Here is a 24340-nt window from a genome sequence, read left to right on the forward strand (position 1 = left end):
AGGCCGCAGCCGTAGGTAAGTTGCCTGCTGCCGCTAGTGCGAACGTGGGGGGGTCTGATTCCCAACACCAGGGGTCCGATCCCCAACTGGGGCGTTTGAGGATCTGATGGGCGGGAGCTTTGGGAGGGTTGGGGGGAAGCATTTACCTTCTCCCTGATGCTGTCCTCACTTCCCTTCATCTGCCTGGTTTTCCGAGGCCTGGGAAACCTGGCCAGCCAGGGTTAAACCTGCAAAGTAGGTTAAATCCGTGGCTGCCAGCGTCATTAAAGTATTTAATTGGCCAACTTGCCTCTTGGGAGCGGTTTGGCTGCCTGCCCCTTGTCCTGCCTCAATTAAACCTGGAAGTGGGTGGGTTCGTGGCGGTTGGGGTCAGGTTTGAGATTTTTAGTGGGTTATTTTGGTGAAAGGGCGTAAACAGGCACTAAATAGGTTCTGTGCTAATAAGACATGCCTATTTAAAAGTCTGGTTTTAGCATGCCATTTTGGACCTAATTGCTGATTACCATAAGTTGAACATGCCTGGAGGTGTTAAAACTGACACCTACATGTTTAGCGCTCAAGCGCTGATTAGAAGCAATTTTTGTGGAGCAGTATATGTGGGCTCCATGCACACACTGCCACTGAAGGTGCGGAGTGCACTGGCTGACAAACAATGGCTCAGGAACCGAGGGAGAGGACGCACAGGTTCTTGGATGCAGCAATGGAGGACCTGGTGGAGGAGGTCCAGAGGAGGAGGGATGTCTTATACCCTCAGGGGGGAAGGAGTCCACCTCGCCCTCCTGTCCCTCTCTCCTGCAGCAGCTGGTGCTGCCCTGCCTGGCCTCATGTCCCCCACCTATTCCTCCTGCAGGCCAAAGGGGCCCCCAAGCAAGTTGCCCGTGACCAAGCACTCCCTTTCTGCTGGTGACTCCTAGAAGGTGTCCAATAAGTTGGAGTAGCACGGCACGCACTCTTTTCAGATGAAGTCTTCAGAAAATTTCTGGAATAAATGTTGATAGAGTGTTGGTGAAGTCTTCACAAACTGTTCCCGAAAGTCTCCCCATGTGTTTCAATGGTCCTCTTCAAACCTCCAGCAGCAAGTGAACAGTAAAAGATGAATATGCCTTTAAGTAGCTCTCCAAACCCTCAGCAACAACTTGTTTATTCTGATTCAGCTGATCGCTGTTAGGAGAGGGTGTTAGGTCAAGCGCTATTCACCATAATGCCATGCAATCTCTTTAATAAGCGCTAGCAGGCAACTTAACTGGCAATCAGCCTCTTAATGATCCTCCAGGGGTCACTCCTAGTGCAAGCTTCAATTCCTTTACTAAAATGGCATCTTGTGTTAAATGCGGGCTCAAGACCCCATCTTGGCCACCTCGGAGGCTCTTTAGATCCTAAAGGAACTGGCAAAAATCGCCCCCTTAAAGTTTTAATATCTCATCTGACCCCAACCCATCCATTTATGGGAGTTAAGGTTCAGCCCGATGCAACTGTACATGGTGGTGTGGGAAAAAACAAAAAAGTGATGATAAAATGATATTAAAAGGTTAAAAAGAATAAATTAAAAAAAAATTACTGTAGCGAAATAAAACATTTATAGAAAACAAAGTATTGATGGACAAGCTGAGCTCTTTATTGCAGAAAGTTACTTGCTTGTGGCATCACAGCTGACTCACCCTGTTATCGCCTGACATCCACACAAGGACATTTCCAGCAGGGGTCACTGCATCGCAGCCAAGAACAGAAATTCAAGTTGACTTTTCCCTTTCTAGCCTAGGGTGTTAGAAACCAATTGAAGGGCCTAAGCTGCTGCTCCAGTTGAGACCAAGGGGGAGGCAGGGAGAGCGTAGGGGATGCCAAGAATGGCTTAGGAACCCTACAAGGCTGGGGATGTGGAGGTCTTGCAAATCTTAATGGCAGGAACTCTTTTGCATCTTGTACCTTCGCCTCCTGCCTGGCAGCCGGCCAAATGAACAGCCTAGCCTGCGGGAAGGAGGCAGCACTATCGACAGGAGGCTACAGCCAGTGACCCTTGGGGATGGACCCTAGTAATCAGGAGGGGGGGCGGGCATCTAGGGCTTTAGGGGGCTGGAAGGTCGGCAATTGGGAGGAGGGGGCGGTCGACAATCAGGGCTGGGGGAGGGGGAAGGTTGCCGATTGGAGGCGGCGAGGCCTGCGATCAGGAGGGTTGGGGGGAGGCCTGCGATTGGGGCTGGGGGGATAGCTGGGCAAGTCGGCAATCGGAAGGGGTGTGGGAGAGGCCTGCGATCAGGAGGGCTGAGGGCAGGCTGGAGGTCGGGGCAAGGGAGTGGGAGAGGCTGGCAACTGGGGCTGGGTGAATCTGAAGACCACCTTGTGGGGTCTGGGGGGAGCACTTCTGCTCTTCCTGGCCCACAGGCAGTGCTGAAACAGCCACTTACCTTGTGGAGCCAGCAGCTCCAGCCTCCCTTTCACTGACTGTTTTCCCAACCCAAACCCACGCAGCAGCAGTGAACTTTAAATTGGGCTCCTAATTGCACTGTGGGAGCCCAATTTAAATATGTTAATTTAGTGTCTCGCCTCTCCACAGCAGGACACTCAGGCGCCCCGATAACCACCACCGTAAAAATAGCAGCAGGTGCGTGCGTGGTGGGTTGGGGTCACGTTCTGTGCAATTCACTTTTTTACACACTCTGACCCTCTCCTGCCCATTGTGGGACTGTTAATTTCGGGGCCCAAGTAACTCACAACAGAGCGTCTAACCTGGGATCTTTTGGTTTATACAGTTCATGTTACACAAGGTAGTGCCTTTTACCCAATCACTACTGGAGAAGCTACAAAGTGTGCGCTTCCATATTCTCTTAGGTCTACAAATTGGTTTTATTACATCTAATGCGTTTCATTGGTTCTTTTATCATTTGTAGATTTGGTTCTACACAAACAGCATCTTCAAAGAAGCTGGCATAAGCAAGGATCTCATCCCATACATCACTCTGAGCACCGGTGGCATTGAGATCGTGTCTTCAATTATTTCTGTGAGTAGAATCTACAATATTAAATCTATAGAGCTCTGGCTCAACTAGTCATGAGGAAATGTTTCTTTTTTTTTAATTGCAAAGTCTATCTGGCCATTTTATTTTGTAGGGGGTAGTTTTATGAGCCTGTGCCACTGGTGGAATGCCACCAGAAGTGGGCTTTAAACCAGCTCTCTTCAGCTAACTTGTCGAAAACCTTATAAACACGATAGATGTAAAGAAACTGCACTGATATTTTTTTACATTTCATTGAGCTGCGGCACTGCTGAAATATTGTTACATTTCCTTTATCTGACACTTTGCAAGTGAGGTCCATTGTTCATTAACTATCTGGGTGGTGTGCAGTCAAATCCTATTTAATCAATCCAGAAACTTCTTGAGTCTAACTGCGGTCTTTGGCTGCATTCTGGCAAGAGCTGCTTTATTCTTGACAGTGGGACAGCGTACAAACCATTGTACAACAGCTACCAACTACAACTGTCAACTGCACCATGATTCACACAAGTTAAAAAGTAAGAATGCTGCTCGCAATAATTTATCTCATTCCCTTTCATGCTCAGGGCCATTGTTCCAATTACCTATGGAAAACAACATATTATTAGTTGTCATTTCTTGTGGTGAACATGCTGGGGGAGAAATTCAGTGGAGCCGCAAACGGGGCGCCAAGCTCGCCTGGGCGCCGGATTTAGTGCAGCGATCGGAGCAGTTGCGACCGCCGGAAATTCAGCTTGAACGCCCCAAGAGGGACACGGGGCAAGGCTCGAGGCGCTCCGCGTCCCTCTTAGGGTGCTGAAACTGAATATCGCAGCACAACGTGCCACAGCGCCACATGCTGCGGCACGGCGCGCTGCGGTAGTGCAGGCCTTCCTCCCATTCTTAAGGGGGAGGGGCCTGCACCAGCGCGATCGGAGATCATGAGTGCCGGCAAAAGAGCCCGGTACTGAGGAGAAGTGCCGGGCTCTCGGAAAACAGCCGGCACTGCCGCGGGGGGAGATCAGGAGGCCGGGGACAGAGGTGCTGGCAGGCGGCCGCCGAAAAAACAGCCGCCCCGCACCTCCGCCTTAGTTTGCGCCACTGCTGCCACAGGTAGGCCCCGTGAACCGGGCGCAATTAGCGAACGGCGCTACAGAGGCGGGCGCTACCGAATATCGAGATTGGGGCGGTAGCGGGGCGCTGCGCACACCGATTACGTCATCGGTGGCGGCACAGCGCAACAGGCTAACGCTGCCATTAGCGCCCCAGCTAAATATTGCGGGAGGCGTGGCCAGTGGCGCTAAAGCCACTTAGTGCCCTCTTTAGGCGCTAACTGGTGGTGCAGCCCACCGAATTAGGCCGCGGTTTTTTTCTTGGCTACAGTTGCCAGAATTAAGAATAATGGTAAGTGAAATAGGACACATTTCTTGAACTCTAGGCATTCCATCCCACATAGAGCACTGCTTTAATTGTGTTTTAGCAGCAGTGAGCAAGTGTCCCATTACATGACTGAGCTCCCAAGAGGTGCCTCAGGGTGGGGAAGGGGGAAATGTCCAGCAAGGAGCACTTCTGAAAAAAAAATCACCAAAAACAGCAAAGCTCAAAGGGGGAGAAATTCGGTTGGCAGCACCTCCAATTAGCGCCTAAAGAGGCCGAGAAGTGGGGCGTTAGCCAATTTTCAGCCGGGCGCAGTGAACCCAGCGCCTCCTCCCATATTGAGTGGGCATTTTGCGCTGGCGCTAAACCTTAGCGCCCGCTCGCGGGCGCAGGCAGATCATAACGTCATTTCAGTGTGCAACGCCTTTTGGGCGCCCCGGACCAGAAATTCAGTGTTGCGCCCCTTCGTTCCGCCTGGCGCTAATAAGGACTGCTTACCTGGAACGTTCCCCAGTCGCTCTCGGGCTAGGGGGGCGCTCTTTAAAGGGGACTGCACTGGTATAAAAGCGGCAGCCATTTTGGGAGCACAACTTCCTCGAGACTTTCACAGAGTTGCTGAGCTGCACTCTGAGAGCCATTGCACCAGTGAGCCAGCGCTGGCCAGAGCCAGCGCAGTCCTGCTGCTGAACCATCTGGAAAGGGCACAGAGACGCAGGGAGAGAGGGGCAGGAATGGCCAGACGGAGGAGGGCCAACAGACGTCGCCACACCAGACCTTATGCTGCCAGGGTTTTCCGACAGCAGTTTTCTTACTTGAACATGTCAGAGGAGCAGTGTCTTAGAAGGCTGCGCTTCAGAAAGGAGGTGGTGACTGAGCTGTGTCACCTGCTTCAGCCAGATCTGCAGCCGCAGATAAGGTGCAGGACCTCTCTGTCGGTGGCTGTCAAGATGACTGTTGCCCTGAATTTCTATGTGAGCGGCTCCTTCCAGGCCGCAACTGGGGACATCGCTAACATATCGCAGTTTGTGGTGCATTGCTGCATCCGTCAAGTAACAGATGCCCTATTTAAAAGGAGGCGGCAGTACATCTCCTTCCCTGTGACACTGGAGAAGCAGCGGGAGTGCGCAGAGGGCTTCGCAGCAATAACGGACTTCCCCATGGTGCAGGGTGCCATTGACTGCACGCACGTGGCTTTGCGGGCGCCTGTTTTGAATCCGGAGGAGTTCCGCAACCGCAAGGGGTTCCATTCCTTGAATGTTCAGCTGGTCTGTGACCACCGACAGCTGATCCTCGCAGTCAATGCGCAGTTCCCTGGCAGCAGCCACGATGCCTTCATCCTGTGCCAGACTTCAGTTGCAGACTTATTCGAGGCCCCGGCTCACCCAGGAGGCTGGCTTCTCGGTGACAAGGGCTATCCTCTGTGCCCATGGCTGATGACGCCGCTCCGTTCGCCCAGCACTCCTGCTGAAGAGTGCTTCAATGCGAGCCATCAAGCGATGAGGAACATTGTGTAGCACACAATCGGTGTGCTGAAGCAGCGGTTCCACTGTCTGGACCATTCCGGAGGCGCCTTGCAGTACTCACCAGAGCGAGTCTCCCACTTCGTCGTAGTCTGTTGCATGCTGCATAACCTCGCCATCCTACGCACCCAGCCAATGCCACCAGCCATTGAAGCACCAGCGGAGGAGGAGGAGGACCAAGATGGGAGGGAGGCACAAACTGGAAGGGCCGTCCGTCAGAGGCTGATAACAAGCCGCTTCTAGGCCCCTCTGACGGAATGCTTGGTGCCATTCGATGAGGAGGAATGGAACTGTTCGGATAACCCAAAGCCTATGAAGGGCAGTGAATGTAAATATCAGACATGGCCAATGTAAATTTAAAAAGTTGTTTATTTTGATAAATGTGCTTCCTTCAACATGACAAAGCAATGGCAACAGAAAGCAAAAGTAACACACTAACACATAAGTGACTCGCACACCTGGGAGACTATCCAAAACATTACTAACATGCAGACCAGCATCCACGGCCTTGATTTCTACAAATAAGACGTCTCAGCTGCACCTTCTACTCTTTCCCCCTTGATGGTGATCTACTTCTCTTGTGTGATCGGTCCCTTCCCTCCCTGCAGCTCCTCCGGAATGGGACCCCAGTGGCTGCATCAAGGCTGGGGGAGGCCTGCTGGCTGTCTGAAAGCGCAGATGCCCCCGAGGGACATCCTGGATGACCTCTGGCCTTGGAGGGCCCGGATGCTGACTGCTCCAACTGTACATGGGTGGAAGCAGTCTGTCCTGCAGGTGGTGGCAGCTGCAGTGGAGACGTGCCAGCGGTGGCATCAGGAATGCTGACATCCTGAGAGCGGACAGCAGCTCCCTGGTCGACCAACACACTGGCACTCTGACGGGGCAGCACCGCAGCATGCGCACCAATCGGCTGGTCCACAGATTGATGCCCTGCTGTGGTGCTGCAAGGGCCCCGGGTAATCCCGTCTGATCCAGCGAGGGTGGAAGCAGTCATTGGTCGCGTGGCCTCAGTATGCGTCTGCATGAGACCAGCAAGTGACTGCATGGCAGCACTCAGCACTTGCATGGCAGGTGCCAGTGCTTCGGTGAAGCCCTGGACAGTCCTTTCCAGTGCTTCGCTGAAGGCCGGGACAGTCCTTTCCACTGCTTCGGTCAAGCCCTGGACAGTCTTTTCCAGTGCTGCCCCGAAGCCGTGGACAATCCTTTCCAGTGATGGCCCGAAGTCCTGGACAGTCCTTTCCAGTGCTGCCCCAAAGTCCTGCGCACTCCTTGCCTGTGCTGCCCCGAAGTCCTGTGCACTCCTTGCCTGTGCTGCCCGAAGTCTTGGACACTTCTTGCCAGTGTCTCGATGGATTCAGGCATCCTTGCCACTGCAGCCATGAGCTCAGTGTGCCGGAGCTGAGCCTGGGCGCTCATTTCTGCGAGGGAACGCACCTCTTCTGCGCTCTGTGCAGCAGTACTCGGGGCCTGGCTCGCCCTCCGGGGAGACGGCCCCCAAGCTTCCCTACCCCCCTTGCGTTGCTGCAGCCCGCTGGTTCCTGGAACTGCTTCCTCCTCAGAGCATTCCCCCCCGCTCCCCTCCAGGGAAGTAGTCTCCCCAGTCTGCAGAGGGGCTGGCTCACCTGAGGGTGGCAGGGATGGTCCAGCTTCCTCCTGCTCGTCGCCTCCGGAGTCAATGGCAGTGGCAGCTTGAGGGCCCGGCTCCCGAGCTGGTGATACAGCATCTGAAAGCAGGGAGGTTGAAGAGTGGCTTTAGCAAAAGGACAGGGTGGCAGCAAGGGATGCATGAGTGCTGCAATGCTCTGACATGGGTCCAGAGTGAAAAAGCATGCTGGTGGGGGGAAGAAGTGGAAGGAGAGAGTTCAAAAAGGTGATAACCTTACCATCGCTGTGCACAATGGGGTCGGCAGCTCCAGTGGTGACAGGAACAGTCATCCGGCCTCCAACAATCTGGTGGACTCGTTCCTCCAGGTCCGTCAGTGTCTGCAGCTGAGGAGGGCCTCCTCCGGTGCGAAGCTGCTCCCTCCGGTTCCTGGCCAGCTTGGCCTGCAGGAGAAAGGACGGGAAGTGATGAAACATGCTGGCCTGAGCTGACATCACATGCCCCCATGGTAGAATAGCCCTTTCATTATGCATTGAGCTGACATCACATGCCCCCCATGGTAGAATAGCCCTTCCATTATGCATTGAGCTGACATCACATGCCCCCCATGGTAGAATAGCCCTTCCATTATGCATTAAGCTGACATCACATGCCCCCCATGGTAGAATAGCCCTTCCATTATGCATTGAGCTGACATCACATGCCCCCCCATGGTAGAATAGCCCTTCCATTATGCATTGAGCTGACATCACATACCCCCCATGGTAGAATAGCCCTTCCATTATGCATTGAGCTGACATCACATGCCCCCCATGGTAGAATAGCCCTTCCATTATGCATTGAGCTGACATCACATGCCCCCCATGGTAGAATAGCCCTTCCATTATGCATTGAGCTGACATCACATGCCCCCCATGGTAGAATAGCCCTTACATTATGCATTGAGCTGAATGTGCGTGAGTGTTTCCAGAAAGGGCCATGGGTGCTGGCTGACAGATGGCCATTGGGGCTTCGCGCACCCTCTGGCCATAATGTCAGGTGCAGATGGAGGGATGAAGATGATGGCGAAAAAGGCACTCGCCCTAACGACCCGAGTGAGGTCGTTGAACTTCTTCCTGCATTGCACAGGAGTCCTGGCCACCATGCTGGTTGAGGTGACTCGTGGACAAACTTCCCTCCAAGCCCTGCGGTACTCGCTCTAATGAGGCCTCCTGCCATTGTCGGGGTACAGCACAGCTCGCCGGCGCTCCACTTCACCAACCAAAGCATCCAATGCCCCATCGGTAAAGCGCTCCGCTCTCTGCCTCACCCTCTCCATATGTTCAAAGTTTGGAACGCCACAGAAAGCACAGCACCGATTTTGAGGCCTACAAGGCGCAGAGTGTGGCTGCTGCTCCTAATTGACCCGCCCCTTTAAGAGCTGGCCGGCGCCAGCATGTCTCGGGGTAATCGATTATTGACAGCACCTGCGCTGCGCCCGGCCGCCGACATATTGAGTAGCGCCGCCTGGTTAGCACCTTAAGACTCCCGTGCAGCGCCTGAATCAACGCCGCAATCACCTTTAGGGGCGCAGCAACCCAATATCGCTTGAGGTGGCGATAAGTTGCGCCTGGCGATAAAATTTGCGCAGCGCCAATTCTGTCGCCCCAAACGGGGCTATACCCAATTTCTCCCCCAAAATGTTTCCTCGCCTGCACTACTATCAGGCACACTGTACTGGGAACACTTGTTGGGTTAGGATACCTGTTCTCATTCTGAACTAGGAAATACAAACAACATATGACACAAACAGCATTGAGACTTATAGCGAGATCAGGATAATTAATCAACAAGATTACTTATGACAGAGGCAGATCGTATAACGTGCGACATGGAATACACTAACTTGTTTTCTAGCATTGTGATAAAATTATATGGATGCAGAAGTGATTTTTTTTTCATTTAACAAGTCTTCAACGAGTAAACACTAGTTTACATAAAACGACAACAACTTGTATTTATATAGCGCCTTTAATGTAGTAAGACGTCCCAAGGCGCTGCACAGGAGTATCATAAGACTAAAGAATTTGACACTGAGCAACATAAGGAGAAATTAGGGCAGGTGACCAAAAGCTTGGTCAAAGAGGAAGGTTTTAAGAAGTGTCTTAAAGGAGGAGAGACAGGTAGAGAGGCAGAGAGGTTTAGGCAAGGAATTCCAGAGTTTAGCGCTTCAGCAACAGAAGGCACGGCCGCCGATGGTTGAGTGATTATAATCAGGGATGCTCAAGAGGGTAGAATTAGAGGAATGCAGATATCTCATGGGGTTGTGGGGCTGAAGGAGGTTACAGAAATAGGGAGGGGCGAGGCCATGGAGGGATTTGAAAACAAGGATGAGAATTTTGAAATCGAGGCGTTGCTTAACTGGGAGCCAATGTAGGTCAGCGAGCATAGGGGTGATGGGTGAACAGGACTTGGTGTGAGTTAGGACACGGGCAGCCAAGTTTTGGATGGCCTAAAGTTTACGCAGGGTAGAATGTGGAGGCCAGCAAAAGTGCCTTGGAATAGTCAAGTCTAGAGGTAACAAAGGCATGGATGAGGTTTTCAGCAGCGGATGAGCTGAGGCAGGGGCAGAGACAGGCGATGTTACAAAGGTGCAAATAGGCGGTCTTAGTTATGCTGCAGATATGTGGTCAGAAGCTCATTTCAGGATCAAATATGACACCAAGTTTGCGAACAGTGTGGTTCAGCCTCAGACAGATGTAAGGGAGAGGGATGGAGTCAATTGCTAGGGAACGGAGTTTGAGGCAGGGACCGAAAACAATGGCTTCGGTCTTCCCAAAATTTGATTGGAGAAAATATCTGCTCATCCAGAACTGGATGTCGGACAAGCAGTCTGACAATTTAGAGACTGTGGAGGGGTTGAGAGAAGTGGTGGTGAGGTAGAGCTGGGTGTCGTCTGCGTACATGTGGAAACTGACGATGTGTTTTCGGATGATGTCACCAAGGGGTAACATGTAGATGAGAAATAGGAGGGGCCAAGGATAGATCCTTGGGGGACACCAGAGGAAACGATGTGGGAGCGCGAAGAGAAGCCATTGCAGGTGATTCTCTGGCTACGATTAGATAGATAAGAATGGAACCAGGCGAGTACAGTCCCACCCAGCTGGACAACGGTGGAGAGGCGTTGGAGAAGGATGGAGTGGTCAATCGTGTCAAAAGCTGCAGACAAGTCAACAAGGATGAGGAGGGATAGTTTACCTTTGTCACAGTCACAAAGGATGTCATTTGTGACTTTGATGAGAGCCATTTCGGTACTGTGGCAGGGGCAGAAACCTAATTGGAGTTGCGGGAAAGATGGGCACGAATTTGGGAGGCGACAACACGTCCATGGACTTTGGGGAGGAAAGGAAGGTTGGAGATGGGGCGGTAGTTTGCAAGGATGGAGGGGGTCAAGGGTTGTTTTTTTGAGATGAGGGGTGATGACGGCAGATTTGAGGGAGAGGGGGACAGTACCTGAGGAGAGAGAACCATTAACAATGTCAGCTAACATGGGAGTCAGAAAAGGAATTTGCATGGTCAGCAGTTTGGTGGGAATAAGATCGAGGGAGCAGGAAGTGGGTCTCATGGACAAGATGAGCACGGAGAGGTCATAAGGGGAGATCGGAGAGAAACTGGAGAAAGATGTGAGTTCAGGGTTAGGGCAGGGGGGAACCTTAAAGCCTGGCTATACCTTCCACCACTTGAGGGGAGACTTCATTTAAGGGTAAGATGTCATCACCCCTCAGCCAAGTTTCCTTCAGGACCATGATGTTGATGCAGTCATCCATGATAAGCTCATAGATGGCAAGGGCCTTGTTCGCAAGTGAACAGACATTCTAGAGGGTCAGCACTGGGGACACACTGGGCAGGAAGATCGGCGAGAGAGTAGGATGGGACAGTTGGGGTTGCTGCTCGTAGGGCCCTTTGTAGGATGCCAAGAGAGGCACAGAGGGAAGCTGTATGCTTATCTAAGAGGGAGTCAAGTCTGGGATGGTGGCAGGAGATTAATGAAGGATTGGGGTAGGGATTTGGGAGGGCAGAGTATCCGAGAGTGGAGAGATGAAAGGAGGCATGACAACAGGAGGGAGCAGTTAGGGAGAAATAGCGAGAGAAGGAAAAGGGGGAGAAAACGTGGAAAAGCAGAGCTGAAAAACCAGTAGAACCAGTTCAGCAGAGACACAGCCGCAGTTCAAGTTACAAAATATTTTAGCAGCAGAGATAGAGACACAGCAGGTAAGTCTTACAGTGTAATCCAGTGTAGTGCAGTGCAGAAACGTAGTGTAATCCAGTGTAGTTCAAAGCAGAAACATAGTCTAGATGTCCAGAGAAGTCCAGGAGACCAGAAATCAATTTGACCAAAGAATTCTGCAGCATAAGACTTGAAGCGACTGAAGAGCAGAGCCACAGCCGCTGAGTCAAACAGTATAGCCGAGCAACGAAGTCCTGTTCATGAGGAATCCAGTGATGGAAGTCAAGTTCCGGCATTTGAAAGAGCTCAGTGAGAACAAAGACTCGCCAGAAGATGGGCAGTGGACTCTGCAGGGGCAGCATTAAACTTGTGGCTTGAACTTGTAGTTTGGGCTGAAATGCCTTCACTATCAGAGGCAGGGTACCTTAAGCAATGGAAGACAGGACATTGGGGGAAGAAAGGGCAAAGGAGGACAATGGATGACCACGGATAGAGTTGAAGAGAAGAGCAGCTCAGTAAGGAGCTGCCAACCCAGGAGCCACCTTGAACAGCAGATGAAAACAGCAAGAAGTGTTGAAAGTGTTAAAAAGCAATATTACTGCTTCAGAAAGTCTGCAAAACCCATTTACAACAACTCTAAATTGTCTGTTTAATGATTTTGAAAGTGCTGCTCCCCACCAGAATGAATTTCCCATTCAACTTCAACAATGACCATGTTGGAGCTCTCAGAACCAGGATCCTCCACAAAGCTAGGCTTAGTCATACTCAAGGCTGCGCCAATTAGCTAGTTGGGCTGGCAATCAAAGTGACTTGAAGAATATTTAACTGGCGAATCAGTCAATTATATGGAGGAAAGTAATAATGGAGAACAGCCGTTCCTGGTGAAACACAATTGTTGAGGGTTCACTTGGGATCTCTGACTACAGCAGATCTCTGACCTGACAAATTAAGTTGTACATAAACACAGCATGTTATACAGAGGCTGATGTAGTTTACTTTGCTTAAATCATTCTGGAATTGTAGGCATGTTACTTCTGTTCATGTTTCAAACCCCAAGCTTTAGGAGGTGATCATTTAATAGAATAGCAGGTGGGGTAAATAGATATTGAGGGTGTAATGTGTTTGTAACATCTGTTGAAACATTCTAAACAGGAATGTGTAATGACTCATCCGTGGGCTCAGTTTGATGATGTGATATCTTGTGTATTGTGCCTGATGAGCTGTCTAATAGGATAATGATTCCATTTTACTTCTAATGGGTAACCATTTAATTTCACTTCTAATATGATAATCATTCTATTTCACTGGACTTGCTCAATGGTGCTAATTTTAAACTTGTCCTTTAAAAAGCTATTAAAAATATAATTATCAAAACAGTACAAACCATACAATGATCAGTTGCTGTAGATTTTTTTTTTACTATGATTTGTCAATTGGATAGAAGATGAAGAACTTTTAAATGTTATGACATTGAGTGAAAAATCCTCCTTGACTGTTTGAGTGAGAGTATGTATATTTTGGTATGACTTCAGCTTTTAAATTTATACAGGCAAATTTTCAGAGACTCTAACCCCAACTTTAACAAAAAAGCAAATTACTGCTGATGCTGGAATTTAACCCTGAGTTTAACCCTGGCCGCCCAACAGGAATGGAGCAAGTAGGTGGTTAAAATAGCGGGAGAGTACTTAGCGCTACGTTTCTGGCACGCTCCCACCTGTCGCCATTTTAACTGCACACTTTTTGAAAGCAGCTGAGATGGACAGCAGCAGCAACAGCAGCCTCCGCAACCTGCAGCAGTAGCTTGGCTTATCAGAAGTTAGCAGGTAAGGGATCCAGTATGCTCCACGGAGAGTCTGCCGCGTTGCAGTGGTGTGCTGCATACTGCATAACCTTGCCGTACAGAAAGGTCTGCATTTGGAGGAGGCACAGCCGCAGCAGGGGCCCTCATCAGATGAGGAAGAGCAGGGGGAAGGCAAGGAAGCAGCAGAAGAAGGAGGGTCACCTCAACGCCTTGCAGCAAGAGATGTGAGATATCAACTAATTGCTCAGTGATTCCATTGACCTACTCATTCCCCTGCCCTGAGAACTTACACAGAGCCCCTCGGCATTAACAGTCCTTGTTACATCCTTCACCACTCCCTTCATCCTGCATTGAAGAACATTCAGATAAGCTCAATATCAATGACATACTGACAATGTAGACTCAGAAGCAGCTATTAAACCGCTCTGAAGACCAACATACCATCTATGATAAAGGTGATGAATTTCATGACAAACATAATAATTGCCTTCCATTCATTGCTCACCCAAGTGATCAACCCACAGTGCTATTTTTAAAAGAAGATTTACGAACTCTGCTACTCCTATGATTTGCTCCTCTAGTGACCTCAGCAAAGCTGGTAGAGGGCTGCTGTTCCTCATGTTGGGACTCTCTTGAGATGTTCGTGGCCCATGACTTCTGGGCACTCAAGCCTCTGAGAGGCCAGCTACAGACAACTGCACCGTTGGGGCAGTCTGGACCAGCTGGATTTCTGGCACCATGGCGGGTATTGGTTGAGGGGGTGGAAAAGGAGATGTGTTGACATCCTGAGAGAGGGTAACATGTACCACTCTTATCTTGCCATTGCCATATGGCTCTTGTACTCATCACTTCCACTGATCTGTGGGAGAGCAGATTGTGTGAATATTCAGTCCACCAATCTGTCCAAGGTCGACATCTGTCTCTCCAAGGTGGAGTCCAGAGCCTGTATGGCCACCATTTGAGCTTCCAACAAAGCTCCAAAGGCTGATAACATGCCTTTGTGAGGTGGCCATGCTCTGCAGGGTTGACTGCTGGGTGCAGATGCTGTATGAGGTGGCATCACACAGACTGGAAGTGGACTCCTCCACACTCAGCCAAAGAGCTGAAACTCCTTCGATAGCAAAATACTGCAGATGCTGGAAATCCGAAATAACAACAGAAAATGCTGGAAAAACTCAGCAGGCCAGGCAACATCCGTGGAGAGAAATTAAAAGTCGACGTTTCGGGTTGAAACCCTTTTTCAAAACTGGAAAGGAAATAAAATAGATCGAAGGCAGGGCTGCGATAGAACAAAAGAGAAGTAAAGAGACATTAAGAGGAATTCAAAACTGTAGTGTCCGAGGATCAATAATACTTAGACTGCAGGAGAACAATAAAACAGATATTTACTGAACAGAGAGTAATTCAAGACTGAAATACAGAAGCCTGCTATGGTTTTATATACAGGGGTGGTCACTGCCGGTACTGCAGTATAGAATCAGTTCTTCTCTTAAAGGTACATACACAACAATTCCTCCCCTCTTAGATAAAGAGTACATAACATTCATTTAACAACTAAATAATAACTAATTACAATTACAATTTTCTCTGTACTATATACATCAACTGAAATAATCATTTATAAGTTCAGTCTTTGAGGAGGCTTCCTGATCCTGACTGGATAGCGCCTTTCTCGAGTATCCTGTTCTTGCGGCAGAGTTGATTCTGGCTCATTGTCATTGGTTGGTTCGTCAGCTTCCAATACCACTGCTTCTGAGGTAGGCGCAATCTGTACTTCGGGTTGATTACCAGGTGCGCCTGCTCGTGGTATGGGTTTGGCTTGTTCCTGTGACTCTAGAATCTGGTCAGCATGGCATCTCACGATGCTCTCTCCAACGTCCACTGTGTACATTAGTGGTCCCTGCTATGTGCATATCGTTCCTGGCTGCCATTTTTCTGTTCGGTAGTCGCGGGCCAAGACTGGTTGCCCTATCTTGAAGCTCCTGGTTGTCTTCTCATTTATGTGCTGGAATTGCTTATCCTCAACATCTCGTCTTATGTTTGGTTTGAGCAAATCCAGGCGACATCTTAGCCTTCGGTTGAAGAACATTATGGCTGGAGCTTGGTTAGTGACTGCATGTGTCGCATTCCGGTAAGCTAACAAGAAATTATCCACCTTGTGTTGTAGTGGTATGTCGTCATTATGCATTGCCTTTATGGCCTTTTTAAAGGTCTGAACAAACCTCTCAGCCAATCCATTTGTGGCTGGATGATATGGGGCAGATGTGTAATGCTTCACCCCATTATTCCTCAGAAACCTCCGGAAATCCTCTGACACAAACTGTGGCCCATTGTTGGAGCAAATCTGTTCTGGCAAGCCATTCCTGGCGAAGATGGTCCGTAGGACTGCAATAGTTTTCTCCGTGGTGGTGGAGGACATTTTGATGACCTCTGGCCATTTCGAATGGGCGTCCACAGCGATTAGGAACATTGAGTCCATAAATGGACCAGCAAAATCAATGTGTACCCGTTGCCATGGAGATGAGGGCCACTCCCATGGATGTAGCGGGGCCTGTGGTGGAGCGTTTTGGACCTTCTGGCATCCTGTGCATCTCTTGATCATATCCTCGATTTCTTTATCGATTCCCGGCCACCACACAAACGCCGTAGGGAGACGCATCACATGCTAACCGAATCGGTAGTGTTGGATTGTAGTGGGCCAATACTTCTTTTGAAGTGATTAGGCATTTACATTTCTGAAAGGCACGCTTACACTCATCACTCCATCTCCATGTTACTCCAGTTTGCAGCAGGGCGTTCAGTGGGTGCAGAATTGTAGATAAATTCGGCAAGAACTTATGGTAGTAGTTCACCAACCCGAGGAACGACCTCAGTTGCGACACATTTTCCGGTGCTGGAGCCTTGACTACAGCCTCAATCTTGTCCGGCGACTTATACAACCCTTCCTCATCAATCATGTGGCCACAATACGAGATTTGTCTCCTGAAGAACTCGCATTTGGGACGGTTGGCTCGTAGCCCATATTCCTGTAATCTCGTGAGCACCTGCTCCAGGTTGGCAAGGTGTTCACTGTCATTTTCGCCCGTAACCAGGATGTCGTCCAAATAACACTGGGTCCCCGGGATCCCTTGCAGGACTTGTTCCATCGCCCTCTGCCAAATAGCCGGGGCTGATGCTACCCCGAATACCAGTCGATTGTACTGGTAAAGGCCTTTGTGAGTGTTTATCGTGAGGTATTTCCTAGACACTTCTTCCACCTCCATTTGTAGATACGCTTGGGCCAGATCAATCTTTGTAAAGCGTTTCCCTCCAGATAGTGAGGCGAAAATATCTTCTATCCGTGGAAGTGGATATTGTACTGTGTGCAGGACTGGGTTCACAGTTACCTTGAAGTCCCCACAGATGCACACCTTCTTCGATTCCCCAGGCGTGCTGCTCAATGATTTCTTCATTACAGGAATGATGGGTGTGGCCCACTCGCTCCAGTCCACCTTGGACAGCACACCCGAACGCTCCAGACTCTCCAGCTCTGCTTCAACGGCTGGGCGGATCGCGTAAGGTACCGGTCTGGCCTTAAAAAATTTTGGGTTTGCGTTATCTTCGATTTTTATCATTGCCGTTACTCCTTTTAGAGTCCCAAGTCCTTGTTGGAACACCTCTTTCGCGTCAGTTAGAATTTTTGACAGTCGTCCAGGTGTGACGTCATCATCCTTTTTGGCATCTACAGTCAGTGCTTGTATGGAATGCCAGTCTAGCTGTATCTTCCGGATCCATTCACGTCCCAGTAGTGGTGGTCCTCCATCTGGCAATATATATAGATACAGTTTCTGTGTTTCCTTGCCGTTGTATTCAACTGGCACCCTTATTTTTCCTCTGGGTTAGACTTTTTGCCCCGTGTATGTCTTCAATACAATGGACGTGTCCTTCAAGGGTATGTGTGAGAATAGCCGCTCATAGTCTCGTCGATTCATGAGAGTTAGGGCTGATCCAGTGTCCAATTCCATCTTTACTGGGGACCCTGCTATCATGAGGGTGACCCAAATGGTTTGGTGATCCTCCTTTGCGATCATGTTGTGTAACTTTAGACAACTTAGTCTCCTGCTCCCGGAGTCCTTATCACTCTCCTAATCTTCCGAACTACTGTCTGTCAATTTCTTTACTTTCTTGTACTTTTCCTTAGTAGTTCTTGTAGTGTTGGTTTTCTTTCCCGACCTGCAGACTCTTGCTATGTGTCCCATTTTCCCACATTGCCTGCATACTTTGTCCTTAACCCAGCAGTCCTTCTGATCATGGGTTGTTCTGCCGCAGTGATGGCACTTTTCTGCTCCATACGCCATTTCGTTAGCGCTGTATTCCTGTGGTTTCTGTTGTATTTCCGCAGCTCCCCGTGCTGCTGCTTCGTAGGATACTGCCACGCTGAAAGCCTGTTCTAGCGTCAGGTCCTTTTCCGAAAGTAGTCGTTTCTGGGTTCCTTCACTCTGGAGCCCGCAGACAAACTTATCCCGCAAGGTGCCTGCCAGTCCTGCTCCGAACTGGCAGTGCTTCGATAACTTGCGTAGTTCCGTAAGATAGTCAGCATTGTTCTCATCTTTGTGCTGGTTTCTTTTATGGAACTTGAATCTTTCTGCTATCTGCAGCGGTGTAGGGTTTAGGTGTTCCTGTAAGATATTAACAATCTCTTCAAAACTTTTCTCCATTGGTTTAGCTGGGGTAATTAAATTCCGCAATAGGCCATATGTTCTCGCGCCCATCAAATTTAATAATACTGACGCCTTCTTTCCATCGGCCACCTCATTGGCATTGCAGTACACTTCAATTCTTTCCACATACGTGGTCCAGTCTTCTACCTCGTTGTCGAAAGCAGTGATACTGCCACTTTTCGGCATCTTGGGTGATTTAAAATGGCGCCTCCCGCGCTTTTTCTTCTTCCCCAATGGAATAAAATGGCGCCTCCCGCACTTTTCTTTCTTCCTCAATGGAATAAAATGGCGCCTCCCGCGCTTTTCCTTCTTCCCCTTGCTGCCACGCTGCTCCTAGCATTCTACAGGGTAATGGCGGCAACCCGCGGCTTCGGCGCGTCTCACTTTTCCTTCCCCATGTTCTATCCTCTCCACGCTGCCCTGTTCTTGAGCACCGACCGCGCCCTGTGCGCTCCACCCTCTCTCTCTCTCTTCCTCCTGACGACGCTGCACAGCCCCTTTGCAGAGCCGCTCGATCGAGCCCGAGCCCGCCGCAGTCCGGAAGGGTCAGCGCACTACCTGCTATCAGCACGACTTGCTGGAACACCTCGACTGGGGAGCCAGGCCCAGCTCTCCACAGCCTCCCCTGCAACTCTCCGATGGATCCCTGGGCGGTTGCCCACGGTCGACGCCCGCTGTTCTGACTTCGACCTCCAAGAAGCTTCTCTTCAGGGAAAAGATCCCCGTGAGGTGATGCAGTACTGCAGGTGAGTTCAAACCTGCCCATCGCCAGTGTAGTGTCCAAGGATCAATAATACTCAGACTGCAGGAGAATAAAACAGGTATTTACTGAACAGAGAGTAATTCAAGACTGAAATACAGAAGCCTGCTATGGCTTTATATACAGGGGTGGTCACTGCCGGTACTGCAGTATGGAATCAGTTCTTCTCTTAAAAGGTACATACACAAAAAAAACCAGACGAGATGGTAATAGGACAGAGGAGACAAAGACGGCTCAGATTAGATGTGAAGTGTACTGGCAGGATGAGAAACAGCTGCCATGTGGGAAAGAGAAAAAAAGGAAAGGCGGGGGGGAGAAAGGGAAGACCCAAAACAAAGGGGTGGAAAAGAAATATATAAGTAAAAATGTAATAGGGGCCGAGGTTATGATCTGAAATTGTTGAACTCGATATTGAGTCCGGAAGGCTGCAAAGTGCCTAATCGGAAGATGAGGTGCTGTTCCTCGAGTTTACGTTGAGCTTCCGTGGAACAATGCAAGAGGCCAAGGATGGTGAGGTCCGAGTGGGAATGGAACGGTAAATTTCCACCCCTTTGTTTTGGGTCTTCCCTTTCTCCTCCCCCCTTTCCTTTTTTTTCTCTTTCCCACATGGCAGCTGTTTCTCATCCTGCCAGGACACTTCACACCTAATCTGAGCTGTCTTTGTCTCCTCTGTCCTATTACCATCTCGTCTGGTTTTGAATACCTCTTAATGTCTCTTTACTTCTCTTTTGTTCTATCGCAGCCCTGCCTTCGATCTATTTTATTTCCTTTCCAGTTTTGAAAAAGGGTTTCAACCCGAAACGTCGACTTTTAATTTCTCTCCACGGATGTTGACTGGCCTGCTGAGTTTTTCCAGCATTTTCTGTTGTTATAGCTGAAACCCCTTGGCAGGCTTTCCAATAACTCACACAACTGCGTGTGTGAGGTCTGCAGTTTTCTTTTAATAGTTGGTTCCCTGCAGTCCTCACTTCTATCCTGCTCAGTAGAGCTGGAGGGGACCTCGCCCTCCAGTGAGCTCTCTCCTGGGCTGTCCCTGCCACCAAGATCTTCTGCTGCTCACTGGTGTAGTGTCCGCGCCTTAATAATACACGGACTGCAGGAGAACAATAAAACAGGTATTTTACTGAACAGAGGGTACTCTTTTATTTGGACCCAAAAAAAAACCAATTGGACTGTAAATAAACAAAAGTTAAACTAAAACTTAACAAATCAAATTAAAATTTGGTTTTCCGGGTTGATAATGCACTCCAGTCCCCGCGGCGCCCACCGGTCGCAGAAATACTCAAGCGCACCGGCGGACACCGCGTGCTCCATCTCCAGGGCCACCCGGGCGCGAACATGGCCGCGGAAGAGAGGCAGGCAATCCGGCTGGCCGACCCCCTCGACCGCCCGCTGCCTGGACCAATTGATGGCTCTTTTAGCCAGGCCCAGGAGCAGGCCCACAAGGAGGTCCTCCAACCTGTCCGCTCCCCTCCGCACTGGGTGACCGTAGATCAAGAGCGTGGGACTGAAGTGCAACCAAAAATCGAGGAGCAGCCCCTTCAAGTAGTGAAAGAGGGGCTGCAACCTCTCACACTCCATATAAACGTGAAACACGGACTCCTCCAGGCCGCAAAAAATGCTGGCGGCCTGGGAGTCCGTGAACCTACTTAAAACCTTATTGCACGGGACCGCTCCGTGCAACACCCTCCAGGCCAAGTCCCCGATGGAACAAGGGAGGACTCCCGCGTAGAGAGCCCTCCATTGGGGACCACCGCCACTCGGCAAGACGCCACGCCAAGGCGTGTCCGGACGATAGACGAAGATGGCAAAGTGGAGAGTGTGCAGGAGCAGCCCGTACAGGAAACCCCTCCGCGCAGAATGAAAAGGCACGGAGGGTATTTCCTCGAGACGGCTCAAGTTGTGAGGCGCCGGTTCCCGAGGGGAGTTTTGGGGCCGGGCGCCGATGAGGAATTCCGTCCGAACGGGGGTAAGCTCGGACGGGATCGCCCCACGTGCTTGAGCCGCCTCGATACACCTAGTGGAGTTGGGGCCCAGTGCCGCTTTCACCGATTCGATGGCTTTGACCGCGAGCCGGACATTGGCCCAGGACAGGCGCCGCGCCAGCTCCTCCGGCGCCATCCAGCCCGCTCCTCCGCCATCGAGCAGGTCCCTGACTCTGGTCACCTTGCCAGGCACAGCCCTGCCCTCCGCCAGCCGCCGCAACCCGCGTTCGTGGAGGTGCGGATTCCTGAGCAGCGGCTCCCGAAGGAGAGTCGCCGCTCCTGACGGGGGAGAGCTCCGCCTGGAAGCGACGTAGTTCCAAACCCATAGTAGTTCCTGGTAGAAGACAGGCAGCTCCCGCAGGCCGGCACGCCTGCCGCCCACTTTCGCAAACAGGAGCTGCGTGTCGTAATTGAGGCCGTGCAGCTGGCGGAAGAAAAACGTCGCCAGCGCACACCATCTCGGAGGATTCTCGACGTACAGGTATCTCTGCAGCATCTGAAGACGGAAAGTCACAGCCTGGGTGCGAAGGCACACCAGCGCCTGACCGCCCTCCCTAAGCGGGAGACACAGAACCGCGGCAGAGACCCAGTGCTTCCTTTTGTCCCAGAAGAAGTCGATGAGCTTCTTCTGCATCTTGGCGACAAACGCAGGGGGAGGGATCAAAGTGACCAACCGGTACCACAACATGGCGGCCACCAGCTGGTTTATGACCAGCGCTCGACCCCTGTAGGACAACACTCGGAGCAGTCCTGTCCAGCGTCCTAGGCGAGCGGTGACTTTGGCCTCCAGCTCTTGCCAGTTCGCCGGCCAGGCGTCCTCGGCAGGGCTAAGGTAGACTCCCAAATAGATGAGGTGCGTGGTGCTCCAGGCGAAAGGCCTGAACTCCTTCGGCAGGGAGTCCACCCGCCACTGACCCACCAGGAGTCCGGAACATTTCTCCCAGTTGATCTTGGCGGAGGATGCGTCCGAGTAAATCTGCTGGCATTCTCACATCCTCCGCAAGTCAGCGGGATCCGTGACCGTGAGGAGCATGTCATCGACGTAAGCCGAGAGGACCACCTCCACGCCCGGCCCTTGCAGAGCCAGTCCCGTCAACCTCTTCCGCAAGAGGCGTAGGAATGGCTCCACGCAAACGGACATGGGGTATCCCTGACGCACCCCTCTCCCGAAGCGAAGGGGCGCTGTCAAAGACCCGTTAACTTTAATCAGACACTCCACGGCGGCATACAGAAGTCGGATCTGGGCGATGAAATGTGTCCCGAACCCGAATGCGCGCAGAGTCCCGGACCAGATGGATGTTATCGTGGATGGTCCGGCCCGGGACCGTGTAGGACTGGTCGGGGTGGATCATGTGGGCCAGCACGGTGCCAAGGCGAGCAGACATGGCCCTGGCAAAGATTTTATAGTCTGTGCTGAGGAGGGAGACCGGGCGCCAGTTCTTAAGGAGGCAGAGATCGCCCTTCTTAGGCAGCAGGACAATGACCGCCCTGCGCCAAGAGAGGGGCATCTCCCCGGTCGCCAAACTTTCCCCCAGGACCCACGCGTAGTCGCCCCCCAAGACGTCCCAGAATGCCCTGTGGAACTCCACGGTCAGCCCGTCCAGCCCCGGGGACTTTCCCCTAGAGAGCTGGCAGAAGGCGCCGGTCAGCTCCGCCAGGCTTAGCGGAGCGTCCAGTTTTTCGGCGCCCTCCGGGCTGACCTTTGGCAGGTCCTCCCACAAAATTCTGCGTGCATCCTCGCTGGACGGATCCGGAGAGAACAGAGCCCTGTAGTAGGCGCGGGTCTCCGCGCTGATTCCCTCCGGATCCGAGACCAGAGATCCGTCGTCGGCCAGCAGCCCCAAGAGCTGCTTACGGACCCCCCGTCTTTTTTCCAGCGAGTAGAAGAAGGGGGAGCCGCGGTCCAGGTCCCGCAGGAGCTGGATCCACGATCTCACGTACGCACCTCGGGACCCGATGAGCTGCAGGTCCTTCAGCGCGCCCTTCTTCCCTTCGTACACCTTCCGCAGGGCCGGGTCCTCGACGACCTGACCGAGACGGGACTCCAGGTCAAGCACCTCCTTCTCCAACCGCCCGACCCGGGCCTCCCGCCTCTTGGTCGACCCCTTCACGTACTCCTGACAGAAGAGACGGATGTGAGCCTTGCCCACATCCCACCATAGCCTCAAGGAGGGGAAGCCCCCCTGCTTCCTTCTCCAGTCGGCCCAGAATCGACGAAACGAATCCCGGAACCGTGCGTCTTCCAGCAGCAGGTTGTTAAAATGCCAGTACGCGCACCCCCCCCGCGCACGCAGCGGAGCGAGCTCCGCCCACACCAGGTGGTGGTCCGTGCACGGCACCGGCCGCATGGAAGCCGCCGGAACGCAGGAGACATACGCCCGGGAAATGTAGAGGCGGTCGATTCTGGACCTTCCTCCCCCAGACCTCACGCTAGTGAAGGCGCTGGAGTCAGGGTGGAGATTTCGCCAGACGTCCACCAAGTCGAAGGACCCGACCAGGTCCCTCAACTTCTCCATCACCGCCGGGCTTCGCGGGGGACCCGAACGGTCCCTCGCCTCGAGGGTGCAGTTAAAATCCCCCCCGAGGATGACGCACTCGCCCACGTCGACGGAGCCCAAAAGAGCAGACACTTCTTCGAAGAAGCGCACTTGCTGCGCACCGGGATGAGGGGCGTACACGTTCACTAGATGGAGCGGCACGCCCCCCAGGCAAACAGTGACCTGGAGCAAGCGGCCCGGCACGTGCTCCTTGACCCCCAAGATCTCCGGCTGAAAATGCGGGGCCAGCAAGATAGCCATTGTTGGAGAGGTGACTCATGCTGACCCCTCCTTGCCACTCCAGGAGCCACGTGGCTTCGTCTCCCGGAATGGTGTGGGTTTCTTGCAGGAAGCACACCGCATACTTCCCGTCCCGAAGGACCGAGAAATTATTGAATCTGCGGCGCGCCTCCCTGCTGCCGTTGATGCTGGCTATGGTTATCTTCATGTCAGAAGCATAGTGCAACCTCTACCTACACCTAACGGGGAGGAAGCGCAGCCGCTGGTCAGCCGCCACTTCCTCAGCAGCCCAGTGAGAAACGTTGTGATCCGACGCAGCTCGAGCGGGTTCACACCCTCGTCCGCGCCCATGATCTTAACGGCGGCGCGGACGGATACGATGAGCAGCGCCAGCTCCGACCACCTGTCGAGGGCCAGCCGGACCTTATTGCGCCGACCCAGGCACGTGGCCATAAAATCCCGGAGTTCCCTTACGGGAATGAGGGGAGACTCGGCAAGGGGCACGAGGTCATCCATCGCCTCGTCGGCGCTGGAGTCCGAATCGTCCTCCGTGCCCATCACTGAGTCCCCATCCTCCTCCAGGGGGTCGTCACCAGCGGCCGACCCGTCCGCCGCGCAGTGTGAAGCGAACGGCTCGGCCG

General features: G+C 51.9%; 1 protein-coding gene across 2 annotated transcripts in view; it reads left to right on the top strand.

Moving 5' to 3' along the window:
• Nucleotides 1-24340, top strand: part of slc2a9l2 (solute carrier family 2 member 9, like 2) — an 836356-nt gene that overhangs the window by 584893 nt on the left and 227123 nt on the right. For both annotated transcript variants that reach the window (XM_085961684.1, XM_085961676.1), the window contains exon 9: nucleotides 2886-2996. In XM_085961684.1, the coding sequence (XP_085817810.1) occupies nucleotides 2886-2996 (111 nt within the window). The remainder of the gene's footprint in view (nucleotides 1-2885; nucleotides 2997-24340) is intronic.

Source organism: Somniosus microcephalus, chromosome 2 (genome assembly GCF_052327205.1).
Source record: "Somniosus microcephalus isolate GS21.2 chromosome 2, FLI_Smic_1.0, whole genome shotgun sequence".
NCBI classification, from domain to species: Eukaryota; Metazoa; Chordata; class Chondrichthyes; order Squaliformes; family Somniosidae; genus Somniosus; species Somniosus microcephalus.